General features: G+C 44.5%; 1 protein-coding gene across 1 annotated transcript; it reads right to left on the bottom strand.

The window, feature by feature from the left end:
• Positions 1-230: 230 nt before the first annotated feature.
• On the bottom strand, positions 231-18,062 carry LOC117400821 (tyrosine-protein kinase receptor Tie-1). The gene is made up of 23 exons (XM_034001139.3): positions 17,635-18,062; positions 16,352-16,648; positions 15,546-15,656; positions 14,454-14,609; positions 13,151-13,282; positions 12,748-12,888; positions 12,043-12,171; positions 11,555-11,700; positions 11,310-11,454; positions 10,716-10,874; positions 10,072-10,206; positions 9,551-9,841; positions 8,886-9,176; positions 8,543-8,736; positions 8,044-8,254; positions 7,524-7,634; positions 6,513-6,703; positions 5,982-6,095; positions 5,109-5,179; positions 3,484-3,524; positions 2,389-2,485; positions 2,086-2,185; positions 231-1,282 (listed from the first exon to the last, which is right to left on the bottom strand). Exons 1-23 carry the CDS (start codon positions 17,681-17,683, stop codon positions 1,211-1,213), a joined length of 3,384 nt encoding a protein of 1,127 aa, XP_033857030.3. The 5' UTR covers positions 17,684-18,062; the 3' UTR covers positions 231-1,210.

The following is an 18,062-nucleotide window of genomic DNA, read 5'->3' as shown; positions in this document are numbered from 1 at the left end:
GCGAGTTCTCCCATTAACCTTTTACAGTCTGGATGCATTTCAGTGTATATTCAGTGTATATACATGTCACAACTGGGCCACGCACAGCGGATTTACTAAGACACATGGTGGTACGTTAAAGTAAAGCTGTGCCAGTTAATAACCCAAATAATATCTTTAAATGTGATGCGTCCTGTCATCACAGGCTTGTTTTACTTGCAAGTCTGGTTTTTTAAATGATAAAACACACCTTAAGTATACGTCTCTTTTATGTGAATGTCGGTGCAAGACGTTTAACATTGTTAGTGAATTGTATCTTGGATACACAGATGCTACAGTTAGATACAGTACAAGGGTTACATCTGTTACTCTTACACAAGAGAGCCCTGCAGCTGGGTGCCCTACAGTACACCGAGCAGGTCATTAAGTGCCTCAACATCATTCACTCCAGTTACACTGGCTGTTCTCTATAACCATGGAAAGAAAGACTGGACCTTGCAGAGCTCCATTCCAGTTAACCTGCACACACACAAACAGACTCCAGTCCACAGCAGGCCCAGCCACATGCAGAAGAGAATACAGACCCCTTTTGTGGTGTCTTATTCCTTTCTCAGTCTGCCTGCATGTATCAGGCCTGTCTCTCATTGCACCGTCACTTTATTCTGCAGTAGTTCTCCTAGTTTGTAATTTCTTCTAGTTTACAAATGCAGCAGACAGGGGTGTAACAATACAGTCCTGGTGTGATATATATTGCCATGCGTGTCATGTTCCTGGCGGGCTACTTTCTATGTAATAAGATCAAACGATCAGTAATGATGGGATGTGACGGACATGTATTCTCACAATAGCTATAAATCACTTTTCTTTATATCTTCATCAATCAGATACCCTTTGATAGATTACAAGTATCTTATTGCTTTTAGTCATGTATCACGATACACTCCTCTATCCCGAGATCTCATGACAGGAAGCATCACGCTCCATCGATTAAGAATGGCTCGCTGCGCCACTAGCAGAGAAAGGAACTCCATTTTCTTCTTCAGCACCGTCTCTAACAGTCTTTTCAACACATCATAAAGTTCAGTCTTTTTGAGTCTTTTTTTTTTTTTTTTTTTTTGCTGTTGTTCTTCTTAAAGATTCTTATCGCCTCTCGAGGATCCAGCAGCATGGCAGTGGTCAGCTCCTGGTTTAAAGGTGTGGGATTATCTGGAGGAGTCCAGTGGGACCCAGGTCAGGCCTCCTCTGCGGTGGCATCGATTCCAGCGTAGGTGAAGTTCTCAAACAGAGCCATGTTCACGTAGGCCTGCAGTGTGGGGGGACAGAGAACAGGTATGAGGTCTGACAGCACAAGGTACGCCCATCTCAACATGGAGCTCTGCACAACTGCAACTTTTTGTGTTTTTTCTTTGCCTATAATGTGAATTTACAGTGCATTGCCATGTGCTTTTTTTATCAGGCTTTACTGTACTCTGGTGATTATTCATGCTCACCACTGCTTTACTATGCCTTCCCTACTTTCACTGACCTTTCCTACAGATTTATGTTTTTACAGTAAGCTAACCGAGTTTTAAAAATTCGAAATAAAATGATATATAATAATGTTTTGCTCAAGAGCCAACTTCCCATATAGGGCATATCAATGATATACCAATATTATATGTGTACATCCTGTATGAAATGCTGTACATCTTAAATAATGAATGTATCCGGGTTAGCTTCCTGCCTGCCTGCACAGCCCTGATAGCTTGCCAGTGTTCGTTCTCAAGGGCACCCCATGATATATGGCAACCACAATGGAGGCTCTGTCTGGAAATGCATCTCATTTCACCCAAGGTTCCTGTGATGTTTGTGTTTCAGTAAAATGTGAAACATGTGAAAAGGCACGGCCCATGTTTCGCTCTGAGCTCAAACCCCGTGAGTGTAATACTGCATCTATATGGTCAAATGAATGCAATAGACCTGCGCTACTACGTTTTGGAAATATATCTGTATACCAATATATATATAAAAAAATGTGCAAAATAGTGAAGAATATAACTGGGATAAATTTACAATCTACCTATGCATACTGACATCTACGATATATGTCCTGTGTATCTTGCATACCTTTCTAGCCTCCAGCATTCTGTTGAGCTGCACTGAGATCTGAGCGAAGGTGGGCCTCTCGTAGGGGCGGTCTCTCCAGCACTGCCTCATCAGCTCGTATCTGCAGTTACAAACGCATTACCATCATTCCCAGCCAATCACGGTGCTCACAGGTGTATGACACTGCTTTGCTTGCTGAATACCTAGACACTCCGCAGCATGGCGACTGGCTGCTGCCCACACCAGTGACACGGACACACTTGAAACTGGAACCATGAATAAACAAGCACACAATAGAGATGATCACTGCTGTACTGTACTTACACCTCATCATCACAGTTCCTTGGCTTCTCCATCCTATAGCTTTGCGGTAATTTCTCATAGAGCTCAGCGCAGGTCATCCCGCAGTAGGGAGTGCCACCTGAAGTAGGACAGGACCAAAGGGTTTAAACACTTGCCACCACACCACAGCCAGCCCAATCCCAAATGAGACCTACTCTACAGGACTGCAGACACAGGCAGCTCCATTCAGGAGTGCTGGTCTAGTCCTGGGTTAACAGCTACAGCTAAATGATCCAAGTGCTTAAGGGGGTCAAGGAATCAGTGGGTTCAATTTCATAATTAGAGACACGGCTGGACTGTGACCCCAGGCATGTGAGTGTGAGTGTCTGTCTCGCACCTCACTCACTGGGCTGTGACCCCAGGCATGTGAGTGTGAGCGTCTGTCTCGCACCTCACTCACTGGGCTGTGACCCCAGGCATGTGAGTGTGAGTGTCTGTCTCGCACCTCACTCACCGGGCTGTGACCCCAGGCATGTGAGTGTGAGTGTCTGTCTCGCACCTCACTCACTGGGCTGTGACCCCAGGCATGTGAGTGTGAGTGTTTGTCTCGCACCTCACTCACTGGGCTGTGACCCCAGGCATGTGAGTGTGAGTGTCTGTCTCGCACCTCACTCACTGGACTGAGACCCCAGGCATGTGAGTGTGAGCGTCTGTCTCGCACCTCACTCACTGGGCTGTGACCCCAGGCATGTGAGTGTGAGTGTCTGTCTCGCACCTCACTCACTGGACTGAGACCCCAGGCATGTGAGTGTGAGTGTCTGTCTCGCACCTCACTCACTGGACTGTGACCCCAGGCGTGTGAGTGTGAGCGTCTGTCTCGCACCTCACTCACTGGGCTGTGACCCCAGGCATGTGAGTGTGAGTGTCTGTCTCGCACCTCACTCACTGGACTGTGACCCCAGGCGTGTGAGTGTGAGTGTCTGTCTCGCACCTCACTCACTGGACTGTGACCCCAGGCATGTGAGTGTGAGCGTCTGTCTCGCACCTCACTCACTGGGCTGTGACCCCAGGCATGTGAGTGTGAGTGTCTTATGGGTTCACTGCTGGGGTCTGAAAGGAAGCTAGAAATGTGCTTACCTAGACTTACAATCTCCCACAGCAGCACTCCGAAAGACCACCTGAGAAAGAAAATACAAGTATTTAAAATTAAAGAAAATGCACATACAATTTAATTCAGAATAATAATACATGTATTGTAAAGGATTTTGTTAAAATGTTACATGTGCAGAAGGCTTCCCCTTCCATTCTTGACTCAAAATGGCGGTATGTAGAATTCTAACCCTATTTTACACACATACTGTACCCCACAGGAAAAAAAAAATAATAATTAATCTCCAGCCTTGATTTTTGGGGTTTCTTTAGCTGTGCTTTTAATCTCCCAGCAGTAACACAGTCACTGATGTTTATAGAGTTATTATTCATCACTTGATGGCTGTAATAGACACAGAAGATGCCATAAACGTGCCATCAAGCACAAAACAAGTGTTTTCTCTTAACTAATTATTATTATTTGTTTATTAAGCAGCCACCTTTATCCAAGGCGACTTACAGAGACTAGGGTGTATGAACTCTGCATCAGCTGCAGAGTCACTGACAACTACGTCTCATCTGAAAGACGGAGCACAAGGAGGTGAAGTGACTTGCTCAGGGTCACACAATGAGTCAGTGGCTGAGGTGGGATTTGAACCGGGGACCTCCTGGTTACAAGCCCTTTTCTTTAACCACTGGACCACACAGCCTCCTATAATGACTCCAATTATGATATTAACATGTTGTCTGTTTGTTTGCTTGTTTGACGGTAGAGTGTCTAGCTCTCAAACACAGCAGTAAAGACGCTTCACCATGTGGAATAGCTGTATCTGAGCACTGCCAATGTGCCGAGTCCTGATACAGAGTTGTTATTCCTCTAACTTGGCTGGACTCGCTATCATGACTTGAGTTAAGAACACCAAGCCTTATCTTTTGGGTTTTTTTCCCCCACTTCCTTTGTTCTGAATTATGTTGCACACAGTTCACAGCACAGTATAAATAGACTTGTTTCTGACCACCTAGCTGCGGCTGTCTCTCACGCTTGCTTCCTGGTAAATGGTATCTCTCATGTAGCAGACTTGTATCAGCATGAGAAGCAGGGAGGTCCAGGGCAGATTTAATATTTACATGTTAATGAAGTGTCACGTCTATAAACAATGGAGGTCTCATTCACTGGCTTTATTTACTTATTTATTTATTGGTACAAAGCATGTTTTCTGGGATAAATCGTGGAAAAAAAACAACACCCTGAAACATACAAAAGAGGGCATTCAGTACTGGGGTTCAAATCTCCACTCAGCCTCTGACCAGGCTACCAGCCAGGGCTTGTATCGCCCATAATGCACTGTGTGCCAACGCTGCCTCAGTCGATTGCCGTATCCGCTGGCTCCGAATGGAAAATGCTGCCCTGACTAGTAGTTATAGGAATTATTATTATTGAGAAATACAATTTTTAGTACTGCTGCAATGTGAGGGTCCCATGCCCCCATGTAAATTACACCTATGGTATGGTTGTGGAGACCGAGAGGTTTAGTTAAATGAACGAGAGAAAGAAAGATGTAAGCAGTCTAAAACAAAGAATGAACGTTCTATCAATTGGCTAAACGATGATCTCTCATGCTGTATATATCAGCTTGCATCTACCTGCTCCACAGACAGAAAGAGCTACTTACACGTCACTCTTTGTCGTATAGACGCTGTAGTTTAGAGACTCGATTGCCATCCATCGCACTGGCAGTCTTCCCTGGAAAATAAAGGAGGTGTCACTGGACTCGTTCTTAAAGTTTAAATCCTCCAATAAAATCATTTAAAAAATGATTCACATACTTAGAGGAGCTGCAACTGTTGCCTTGAACAGCCTAGCCAGAGGTTCAATATTGAACCTGAATATAGTAATATAATAAAGAGTTTTTGTTTTAAACAAGGTTAACACTACTACTACTACAGGGTCTTTACGTGTTTTTTGTGTTGACTGTGAATAACATGCTTCGGATTTATTTCCAAATTCTTAAACTTTAAACTTAATACAAAAAAATAAAATCACCAGGATGTGACAACTGACATTCAGAGAATTTAAACATGAAGAATAAATGAATTGGGATTTCGCACCCATACTAGTAATACATAGTAGTATATAAATAGCATGTTCTATATACTGTGTCACCAGGGCCTGATCAAACAAGAGTTAATTGCATTGGAGATTGGTAAAACAGGCTGGGATCACTAGCTTACAGTACAGCCCCGACTTCCTGTGAGTATTTTGAGATCAGGGCTGTAACTCACAACTGCAGCAGACAGTGAAAACATGAAGCTGTGGTGAACTGCAGCCCTGACACTCATCAATGTTTACTCTGTTTGAAAGAAAGACCGAAAGAAAAAAGACAAAGAAAGAAAGGAACGAAGGAAGGAAAGAAAGAAGAAAAAAGGTTTGTCTGTAATTCATACACTACAGTATATTAAAAATACTGTGTTTCCATTTAGCATAACCCCTCTAAAGATGTATGCTGTGCTTCCAGTACAATTCTGAATGCACGAAAAATACCCACCATAGTCTTTTTGACATACACTTCTTCTCCCCTGGAAAGTCCAAAATCTGCTATTTTAGCTGTCAGATTTTCCCCGACTAACACGTTTCTTGCGGCCAGATCTCTGTGAATGAACTTTAAAAACAGAAACAAAACTGTTACGGCACGTTGAAGAGAATGCTGGAAACTCAATGGCATTTTACATCCGAACACACAAGCAACGCGACACACGACTATGCAGGTGGAATAAACCCCTTAATGAACGTGTTATCAGCGGGGTAGTCCAGCCGCAGCCCCGTTCCCATACATTGTTCTGCCACTGACACACAGACACGTATGGCATTCTGAAAAGATGGAGAAAGACACTGGAAGTACCTGTAGACATTAGAGAAATGCATTACCTGTTACATGTGTTATTATATAAGTATACGTGTTCAGTGTACAGCTAAAATGTGAATTTGTGTAATAATTCTTGTTTAAGAACATGTATATTTTCGTGGTGTTCCGGTCCCTTCAGATTCAGGACTCCGTGGCTGGGGGTTGCGTGCCCACCTGTTTCTCGCTGAGGTACTGCATTCCCGTGGCCACATCGGCTGCGAACTGCAGCAGCTGCTGGGAGGTGAGCGTGGAGGCCGTGCCGTGCTCCTTGGCGAACGCCGGGTCCGTCTCCAGCACGCGGCTCTTCCGCAGGAAGTCCAGCAGGTTTCCGAAGGGGGCAAACTCGATGGCGATGTACAGGTAACCTGGAGAGGGACACACTAGTGCTCAGTCACGCTGCCTTTGCCCTTAGAAAGGTTTACTCTGGGAAATCTGTGTGGTATTTTTACAGTTTTTCCATTCGTCTTCCATGCTTATACTATGCATTTACTGTACGATAGTTTATAATGGTTTGCCATGTTTTGTAATATGTTTTACCTTACCTCTCTGTGTTATAAAAAGCGTACCTATGCTTTTGCTATGCTTTCACTGTGCTTTATTACACTTTGTTATGCTTTTAACATGGGACTCTTTTATAAGGGTGCCCATTGGTTCTGAATTCACATTAACAGAAGTGAAAATGTCTTTATTTTTATTTTTTTAAATGATGACTCGAGGCCAGACTTACTTCTTCTCCAGAGCAAACTTTTTGCAAGTAGGAAAATAGAACTATTTCCAATGTAAAAAATTGTCAAACAAACAAACAAGCATCAAGTAACATACCTACTAAATCCATGCTGCTCCAGAGTGAGGGAGCAGCAAACACACTGCAGTCCAACAGAGGAGAAACATGTAATTGTTTCTCCACTAGAAGGCGCTGTTTGCTCTGTTTTCAGGTTTATCATCTTGTTGCATACCGCATATATATATATATATATATATATATATATATATATATATATATATATATATATATATATATATATATATATATATACACTTTTAAAATGTCTTTTTTTAATGACTTGGAAACTAAGACTATTTTATAATCTATATTAGGGTATATCTTTTCACAAAGTCACTTAGTACAAAAGAAAATTCAGCAGTTGCTATTTTTGCAGACAGACAGACAGACAGACGGCTCACCCCGGTTCTCGCAGGCTCCGATCAGGTTGATGATGTTCGGGTGCTGCCCCAGTTTACACAGGACCTCCAGCTCTCCTGCAAAATCCCTGTGGTCATTCTCCGAAGCAAACTCTAGGGGGAGAGAAAACCAAACAGTTGAGTTTTTTGTGCTTGTGTTACTGATAGGAAAGCTGATGAGGGCTGTGGTTCCAAGAGACTCAGTAATAAGCCCTGCCTTCCGTTAATTACACATAAAAAAAACATTTGCTAGCTTCCCAGCACTCTGTTATCCCTTATAAAAATGTACCACAGTAAAAGCATAGCAAAGTGTAATAAAGCACAGAAAGCATGGGAAAACATAGCTAAGCATTGTAAAGAATAGCAAGGTATAGTAAAGCATATTAATAAGCATGGCAAACCAGGGTCACCTCTGGTAAATGCAGAGTATAACCGTGGGAAAAGCATGGGAAAACGGCTCAGAACATGCTGATCACAAAGAGAAACTCCAGCCTCCCCTTTCGGGTCGCTCATGCCCCCTGACCTTTTAACATTTTGATGGCGGCGCTGATCTTGTTGCCGTCCTTCTTGATCATGGCCTTGATGACTTGTCCAAAGTTGCCCTCCCCGATCACGTCCTCGAACTTGATGTCGTCCCACTCCAGGATGGGGTAGGTCAGGGGCTCGGACTGCGGCTTGGGGCGACGGGTCAGGGTCAGAGTCCCCGAGTTAAACTGCAGGATGGTCTCCTCGCCCTGGGTGGAGACTCATGCATTAGCAAGGGCACCTCTCAACACAGTTCAGATTAGAAATCAAGGGCACCTCTCAACACAGGTCAGATTAGAAATCAAGGGCACCTCTTAACACAGGTCAGATTAGAAATCCAGCCCCCATTGGAACCTGTTAGCATCAACTACACTTGTTTAACACATATTCTAGCAGGGCGTTGTTCCTTCAGTACAGTATGCAGCGACTGCCTGTCTGCAGTGCTGTTAGTAGCTGCTCTCCCCATGCGGGGCGGCTGACCACTGGGACACACTCACGGATCCAGACTGGTAGGTGAAGGTGCGGCGCTGGTGGCAGAGGTTCCTGCGGATGCAGAAGAGCGTGAGCAGGGCCAGCACGATGGTCAGGCAGGTGGCCGAAACCGAGCCCACGATGGCAAGGATCAGCTGCTGGTCATTGCCCCCGGGCAGCCCCTGCACCTCCTGTGTGGTCGGGGTGAAACTCGGGGGTCCTGGGAGGGGATGGAAAGAGAATCAGAGAATCACCGACAGAGAAGAATCCTTCTCAGTTTATCTATCAGGACTGGCTCCTCTGCTATCTCCTCATTGCCAGAGCCATTCACAAACACAGTAAGTGTGCAATGCACTGAGCCACACCCACCGTCCCCCATCGTCCAGGCAGTGACAGGGGCGCTCCACTCCCCCGGCACCTTGGAGTTGGCTCGGACCCGGAACTGGTAGTGGGTGCTGCCGTTGAGGGCCGTCACGTCCTTGCTGGTCTTGTTGCCGTCGTCGGTGTCGACCCACTGGTGCAGGCTGCCCGTGCCGACCTGCTTGTACTCGATGATGTATTTCACGATGCCCCCGTTGGGGTCCACGGGGGGCTGCCATGTCAGCCGCACCACGCTGATGGACTGAGGGGTGGCCTGGACATTGCGTGGGGACGTGGGGCCTGGGGGGGTGGCAGAAACAGCACACACATCAGTGTCTGGAACGGTACTCAAAGCTCAAGACATACTTTCAACTGCAGTGTAAGTAAGAGGTTGAAGAAACTGCAGAAGTGAATGTACACTAGCTGAACTGTGTATCTATGACTGAGCTGAGTGTTAGAATTAACAGATCACAGTAGTGGGCAGGCTGTCACATCAGCTCTGAGATACAGAAATAACTGTATTATAATTGCACTGGCCAATACTGGCTTTAAAAATCCCAGACTATTAGTTCAGGACCATATTAGCTTCTGTATGTGAAATATAAAGAGCCCGCGGGCTCAGAATCTTGTCACAGTCACATTAGTTCTCTCTTTGGTGCAGTGCTGGCAGTTACCCTGGCTGGTGATGCGCACGGGGTATGGCTCGGATGGCGGCCCCAGGCTCCCGCAGTTGACCATCATCACCTCCACTCGGTAGTCCCGCTTGAACTCCAGGTCTGGGATCTTGGCGGTGCGGATGAGCAGGGAGGGGACGGCCACCTCCTTCAGCAGGACATTGGAGGAGCTGAAGAGACGCACCACGAAGCCGTTGCCATTGCCGTGGGCCAGGGGGATACCCCAGCTCACCGACAGGGTGTTCCTACTTTCCACTGAGGTGAACTCGATGAACGGCTGGACCGTGGGTTCTGGGGGGCAAAGGGCAACACGTAAACATGGATGTAAAGACACAGGACCTCAAGTGCAAAGAATTAGACTTGGCAGGTGGAGGCACCAAATAATGGGCAACAATATCCCAGAAGTACACCAGCATGGGTAGTATGTGTTGCCTACAAGTGTACTCTATATGCACTGACTGCTTCATATGGACAGACGACCCTCTCTCTGAGATCAGGATAGGATTCGTTCAGGCAGTTACCTGGACAGTCAGTTTCCAGGTTGGCCTCAGGTCCTTCAGACCCCTCCCCCCCCTCTCCAGGACGGGTGAGCTGGACGCGCACCTGGTAGCTGGTGGAGGGCTTGAGGTTCACTAGAGTGGTGGGCTCGTTGTCGACTGCAGGGGGAGAGGAGGAAAGCAATCAAACACACACTGTAGGCTTGAAACCTCAGAAATAGCACCTAGAGTTCAGCTGCCAGTTACGTATTTGTAGGTTACACAGTTGTAGTCTTGATCTAACCTAGGACTCCACTGCTGCCTTTTATGAATGAGTAGTTTTTGCTTCTCATAATTTGTGCTGTAACATCTGCAGGTGATAAATCAGGGGTGGCCAAAGCTGGCCCTTCCAGTCCTGGTCTTCTTTCCAACCCTGCTCTAAATTGTTTCATGGAACCAATTAAACCTCCATCCAGACCCTGAAGTAGTTCATTCTCTTAGTTTTACCTGTTAAACCTGGATTGGAATGGCCCTCCAGGACCGTGACTGGACACACCTGAGCTCAGTCTTTCTTTGGTTTCTCTCTTCTATACCTGCAGCTGGAATGAGCACTCCTAGTAGGGGCAGAGACCCCAAGGAAACTCAAAAGCGCGGGGCACTCAGTCACTCAACCTGCCTTCCATCCTCACCTATGATGGAGGACCACGGGGCCCCGCTGTCCTTGGGTTTGTAGAGGAGCTTAGTGGAGATGATGGGCCCGTCTCCTTGGAAGGTCTCTGCAGGCAGGACCACCAGCTGCTTGCTCCTCCTCTCCAGCAGCTTGGGAGGGGTGTTGGGGGAGGGCGGCGCTGTGAGGACAAGCAGAGAGTGTCTCAAACTCAACGCAATCCAGCCATGGAACCTCTTTTAGATGCAATTCAAGGGCAGTCTGGCTCAAGGGTTATTGTTTTTATTTCTATGGCAAAGGCTTTAAAATGGTTTGAATTGTGTTCAATCAAGCAATCAGATTGTTTTCCCCAGAGCCATCTCAAAGCGAGTTAAACTAGGTGAGATCTCATCAACAGAAGCTGGAGGTAAAATCTGGAGCCGCTCAGTTTTGAAGGGGCAGCTAACTCCTCTGGGGGGAGCAGAAAGATGCATACTGCAGAGGAGGCTGCAACTATGGAATAATGCAGTAACACTGATATTGCACTTCCATCGCGGCGTGTTAAAAGATTGTTTATATCGTGATCTCGACTCGATCCTGAGATCGTTTACAATCTGTATTTTGTCTCCTCTCTTACTCTTCACAGTCAGGTTGAACTTGCGTGAATCCTGCCCCCCGTTGGTGGAGACGCGGCACTCCCACAGCCCCCCGTGCTCCTTCGACAGCCTCTTGATCTCGAACAGCGCAGAGCTCTTGTTGGACTCCATGGTGGTGCTGGTGGCCTGCAGGAAGAAGGACAGCGTTAGCGCTAGGGGTGTAACGATCTGTCTTGTATTGATGAACTGTGATACTTTCTTTACGTAATCTACCCCTCACTCTCACCTTCAGGACAGCACCATCAAGCTTTCTCAGCTCAATGCTGCCGTGCCCTGGCAGAGGGTTCCCCGACGCAGAGCAGGTGATCCTGGGGCTGGAGTTCAAGTTCCACTCCAGGTTATTGGGATTGTCTAAGATCTGGGGGACGCCATCTGGGAAGAAAAAAAAAAAACACTCATGCTAGTTTTTGAATGACTGGGATTGGAGAAGCAATCACTGATAACAGCATGTATTATCAATATGCATTCTGCAGCGTGAATACAACCTTTTTTTTTTTTTTTGTTTACTTATAGATCTTTTATCAATAAAAGTGAAATGTAAGTGATTATATCAGTATTACGATTAGAATTATGTAGACCAGGAATTTGAATAGGATTCCATTCAGAGCAGTGGCATTGCAGAACTCAGTAGCACTGGGGCAGAGAAGGCTAGCAGTTTCAGCGGACAAACACATGGAATGGAAAGAGAGAGAGATGATTTAAAATGCTGCATGCCTGATTGTTCACAGTGCTGCCCACGCCACCCTGTGGGACACTGGCAGCCACTAAATGGGTTGCAGGTCCCTCCATTTCTGCATTCGCACTTCAGCTGACAGCCGGGCCCATAGGACTCTTTATCACAAGCTTCACAGGGGAGAGACAATTAACAGAGTTAACATCCTTTCCAACAGTCAGGTAAAGGAGGGCATTAATAAAACAAACAGCACACAACAGCACAGCTACCAGGCTCTTAATAGAACTACGGCACAGAGAACTGCTTTCAGAAATGATTTTCAGATTAAGCAATCGGTCAATGAGTTTATTTCTTAATAAAGTTTGTTAATTTCTTTACTTGTTATCGGTAACAATATATAGAAATTTTATACTGCAAATTCATGCAATTTCCAAGTAATTATTTTATTTACCACTAAAAAAAGGTATTCCAAAGTAATTTTCCATTGGATTGTAGGATGTTATTATTTTATATCTTATTCATAAAATAAAAATCCTCATTCATTTCTTAAATAACAGGTGCGGATAAATCAGACTTTCCCTTGCCTTGTATTGTGATAAATCCGAAGGTGAATAAAAACCAGAGAAGTAATTACAAGCTGAAACATTCAGCAGGTTTTGCTTGCAGGTTTGCAGGTTTGCTTGCATCTCCGTACACAGAGGCAGAGCTGTGTTTTCTCAGCCTGATCCTCGCTGTCCGGTACTCACCCGTGCTGCACTGCGGCCCGTTCCAGCCGCTGGCACAGCTGCAGCCGTATGGATCCGGGAGGCAGAACGTCAGCCCGCTGCAGTCCATCTCCGCTCGGCACGATTCCTGGCAGTTACGGCCAAACATCCCTGCCCGGCAAGCTGCAGGGAGTAGTCAGATAGTAAATACATGTGTACTTACACATAATTACAATGTTATGCATAGTTACAATGTACTTAACGTGGAAATCTTATTGCATGACATATGTAAGTACACAATAGTATCAGAAAAGGGTTAGGGTTGGGGTAAGGTTTAGAGTTATGGTTAGGATTATATCATGCAAAAATGTTTTACACATGAAGTACATTGTAACTATGTAACTGGTTGTGTCCCCATGAAGACGCCTCGTCTCTGTCCTCTTACCTGTCTCACAGCGTCTCCCCATGAAGCCGGGTGGACAGATGCAGTCCCCTTCTTTATCATGGCAGACCCCCCCGTTCAGGCACGCCTGACAGTCCTGGTCACACTGCGGGCCCCACTTCTTAGCTTGACATGCTGCCAATCAAACACAAGCACACCTTTACTGGAATGAAAGACTCAAACACAAGCACACCTTTACTGGAACTAAAGACTCAAACACAAACACACCTTTACTGGAACTAAAGACTCAAACACAAGCACACCTTTACTGGAATTAAAGACTCAAACACAAACACACCTTTACTGGAACTAAAGAATCAAACACAAGCACACCTTTACTTGAATTAAAGACTCAAACACAAGCACACCTTTACTGGAACTAAAGACTCAAACACAAACACACCTTTACTGGAATGAAAGACTCAAACACAAGCACACCTTTACTGGAACTAAAGAATCAAACACAAGCACACCTTTACTGGAATTAAAGACTCAAACACAAGCACACCTTTACTGGAACTAAAGACTCAAACACAAACACACCTTTACTGGAATGAAAGACTCAAACACAAGCACACCTTTACTGGAACTAAAGACTCAAACACAAGCACACCTTTACTGGAACTAAAGACTCAAACACAAGCACACCTTTACTGGAACCAAAGACTCAAACACAAGCACACCTTTACTGGAACTAAAGACTCAAACACAAACACACCTTAACTGGAACTAAAGACTCAAACACAAGCACACCTTTACTGGAATTAAAGACTCAAACACAAGCACACCTTTACTGGAATTAAAGACTCAAACACAAGCACACCTTTACTGGAACTAAAGACTCAAACACAAGCACACCTTTACTGGAACCAAAGACTCAAACACGAGCACACCTTTACTGGAACTAAAGACTCAAACACAAACACACCTTTACTGGAATTAGAGTTACGCAGCTCAGCAGCTGTCTGGTAAATGGTATAATTTTATAATTAAGAACACATTTTCTTTTTTCTGTTTTATTAAATTTTGTATTAAACTGTTTTCAATGTAATGGTTTTTGTGATGAATAGTTCTATAGAAATGTGCATTGTATTGTATTGTATTGAATACTATAATATATAGTTACTTAATTCTCTTGTGCAAAATTGTTTACTAATAAATGTTTTGCGTTTATATTATCTTTTCATATGTGTCTTGTGTGTTGAAATTATATTGTATTACATGAAATATACCAGTATTTCAAAATCATCATGGTAAAGCCTTTAGACCAAACTCAAGTTGGGATTTAAAGAGACTTGGTGGTTACCTCTGACTATTAGTCTCAGAAAGACGCTGAAGATGGGACTTTCAGCCAGATAGCAGGCGCTATAGACCCCTGTGTTCTCCTCCTTCACTCCCTCCATCGTCAGGACTATAGTGTCATTAACAATGTCTCCAGCGTGACTCATGTGGTGGTAGTTACCTGCAACACAAAGGCAAAATCTGCCATTCATAAAGCTTGCTTAAGACAGTCCTTATAAGAGTTTCCCGGAGTAAAAGCACAGCAAAGTGTAATAAAGAACAGTGAAAGCAAAGTATATGAAAGCATTGTAAAGCTCAGAGAGGTATGCTAAAGCATAATAAAAAACACAGCAAACCATGATCAACAATGGGGAAAAACATGGGGAAACTGCAGGATTACTGCGGTAAGCTTTTCTAAGGGAGTCTTTAATATACTCACTGAAACTGAAGCTTAAGTCAGCAGAGACAGGAGGAGTCACATGCAGATTGGAAGAGAACAGCAGAAACCTCACAGCTCCAGTTTATAGTGGTGTTCTGAATAACAATGGCATGCATGTACTCGTGCGTGTGCTCGCTAGAGCACATGCATGTACTCGTGCGTGTGCTCGCTAGAGCACATGCATGTACTCGTGCGTGTGCTCGCTAGAGCACATGCATGTACTCGTGCGTGTGCTCGCTAGAGCACATGCATGTACTCGTGCGTGTGCTCGCTAGAGCACATGCATGTACTCGTGCGTGTGCTCGCTAGAGCACATGCATGTACTCGTGCGTGTGCTCGCTAGAGCACATGCATGTACTCGTGCGTGTGCTCGCTAGAGGACACGCATGAGTACAGCATCTACAGCATCTGCATCAGTCACAACAGAGTAGTAAACATGGGATATAATCTGAAAAGAAGAATACTAACACTACTACTACTAATAATAATAATAATAATAATAATTATTATTATTATTATTATTATTATTATTATTATTATTATTATTATGTATTTATTTATTTTTCTTATTTAATTGTTCTGCCCATGAAATTAGTTTTGTGAAAGTGGTTGAAACTCAGTTTTCCTAAGTCCTGATTCTCCAATTCTCCTCCCTCAATGGACAGCAGTGAAGCTCACCATTGTACTTCCACATGATGTCTCTTTCCTGGAACTGGAGCACCTTCACAGCCAGCTGCACCGTCTCTCCCTTGTTCGCTGTGACCGAGAGGATCTTTGGCTGAAATTTGGCTGAAAACAAAAGGAAGGATGACCCAGTCCTTGTAGAATAGTGCTGTAGAAAGCAGGGCTGTCTGTCGAACAGCTCCACAGCTGCTAACCAGGTACTGTGTGTCTCACAATGCTTTCAAATGGACTGCTTTCAAGAAGGGCTGTGATAACATTGGCTTTGTTTAGTCATTATAACTAAAAGAAGGCTTTACATATTTTTTCTGACCTCTATTACTGGCCTCTTGATCATTGTGAGGAATACCTTTCCGTACTTTGGGGGTTCAATTGGGGTTATGCAGATGTATTTTATTTCAGTATCCAGCCCATGTATTTGTAAAGCTTGGGCTGCTCTTCCTGGTACACTAACATTTCCTGTGCCTACCAGAATTCCTTTGGAAATTGACCTTAACAACAGGAAGTAATAGGGAACCAGGAAGAAGGACTTTTAGCCTTTCTTTCATCGCTGGACCCTTTTTTGCATGCAGGGGACCAGCGTCAATGCTGCCAATGCTGATAAGGGTATTTACTGAATGCGCTGTACAGCACGTGAAGGGACATGCAGGGGACCAGCGTCAATGCTGCTGATGCTGATAAGGGTATCTACTGAATGCGCTGTACAGCACGTGAAGGGACATGCAGAGGACCAGCGTCAATGCTGCTGATGCTGATAAGGGTATCTACTGAATCCACGGTGCAGCACGTGCTGGGCGCGGTACCTTGTGGGTTGTTGTTGATGAGCACCACCTCCGTCTGCTCGGCTGACCTCTTGGCTTTGCAGTAGAAGATGCCCTGCCTGTCCAGTGGCTTGCTGAAGCCCGTGGCTCTCAGCTCCTCATCCTTCCTCCGAATGAACTGAAACTGGGGCGGATTGGGGACCATGAAGATCTCGTTATCTTTCCTGATCTGCAGCTCCATCTTGCTGGCTTCCCGCTCCCCCGAGACGCAGGACAGGAAGAAGTTCTGTGTTGAGCTGGCATCAGAGTTAGAGATGAGGGTGATGTCTAAAGCAGCCCCTGCGTGAAAAGAGAAAAGGTTCAGCTAGGGTTACACTGGGACAGTTCAGAGAAAAGGTTCAGCTAGGGTTACACTGGGACAGTTCAGAGAAAGGGTTTAGCTAGGGTTACACTGGGACAGTTCAGAGAAAGGGTTTAGCTAGGGTTACACTGGGACAGTTTAGAGAATGGGTTTAGCTAGGGTTACACTGGGACAGTTCAGAGAAAGGGTTTAGCTAGGGTTACACTGGGACAGTTTGGGACAGTTCAGGCTTTTCAACACACCCCAATGCATGCTGGTATGTTTTACCTGTCTCAGGTACCTTTCACAGCAGGACTACACTTACCAGAATGCACTGCGATGTGAGTTGAAAAGCCTGAACTGTCCCAAACTGTCCTAGTGTGCGTGGAGTCATATGGCAAGCTAAGGTTTAGCATTAGTATTTGGCAAGGCTAGTACTGATACAGCACTGGTATGAACTCACAAATACCACGCCAATCTGAGCGGCTTGGAATTACGCATTTTGACTGATCAATATGGGTTGTTGTTAGTTATTAGTCAGACAATAACTTAAAAACAGTTTAGCATGTGGTTGAGAAAATGTAGTAACTTAACATATACATATTCTTCTGAGCATCTTTACTGTTCCTGTTTCAATAAAATTGCAGTTGTTAAAATAATGATTTAAGTCTGGTCATCTTGAGTCCTGTCCGTTATTATTATTATTATTATTATTATTATTATTATTATTATTATTATTATTATTATTATTATCAATAATAATAATAATAATAATAATAATAATAATAATAATATACAATTAGTTACCTTTACAAAATAATTTGTATGGTAATTTTAAATGTATAAAAACATGGTCTACAAGTACAATATACTTGCCAGACATAGCCCAACTTTTTCAAATGATCGCATTTAAAAAGTATTTCAAACAAGTGATAAATAGGTCAAAACATCACAAAATGAACAAAAAACAAGACCCGGACCTTACCCGACAACGAGAAAAGACCTATCAGTACCCAAGCGCTGAGAGGCTTCATTAGCAACAGCAGATCTCAACCGCGTAACCCAAAGGAACGCAGAACAACACAACCTGGCGATGTCAGACTTTCCGTGTGATGAAAAACAAGAGCCGAGTAATACTTTCCAGCGTGAAGGCTCGGTTCTCACGCGTTGTTCTGCATTTAAAATCTGTCATCCAAGATCCCAAAGTTCTTTTTTTTATTTCTTAAAACAATACATACAAGTGGGTTGAGTAAGAATGTAATGCGTTTCCTCCAGTCAGCAAGACGAGAACTTGTTTTTTTCACTCTGCTGTAAACTTTGCAGAGATTAGATTTTTTTGGGTGGGAAAGGAAGGAACCGCGTCAGAGGTGGGGGAGCTTTCTGCTGTGAGATAAACTGAGCCGTGAGATCGCG

Source organism: Acipenser ruthenus, chromosome 10, assembly GCF_902713425.1.
Source record: "Acipenser ruthenus chromosome 10, fAciRut3.2 maternal haplotype, whole genome shotgun sequence".
Taxonomy (NCBI): Eukaryota; Metazoa; Chordata; class Actinopteri; order Acipenseriformes; family Acipenseridae; genus Acipenser; species Acipenser ruthenus.
The sequence above is the reverse complement of the archived record's forward strand: the minus strand, read 5'-3'. Positions and strand labels throughout refer to the sequence as shown.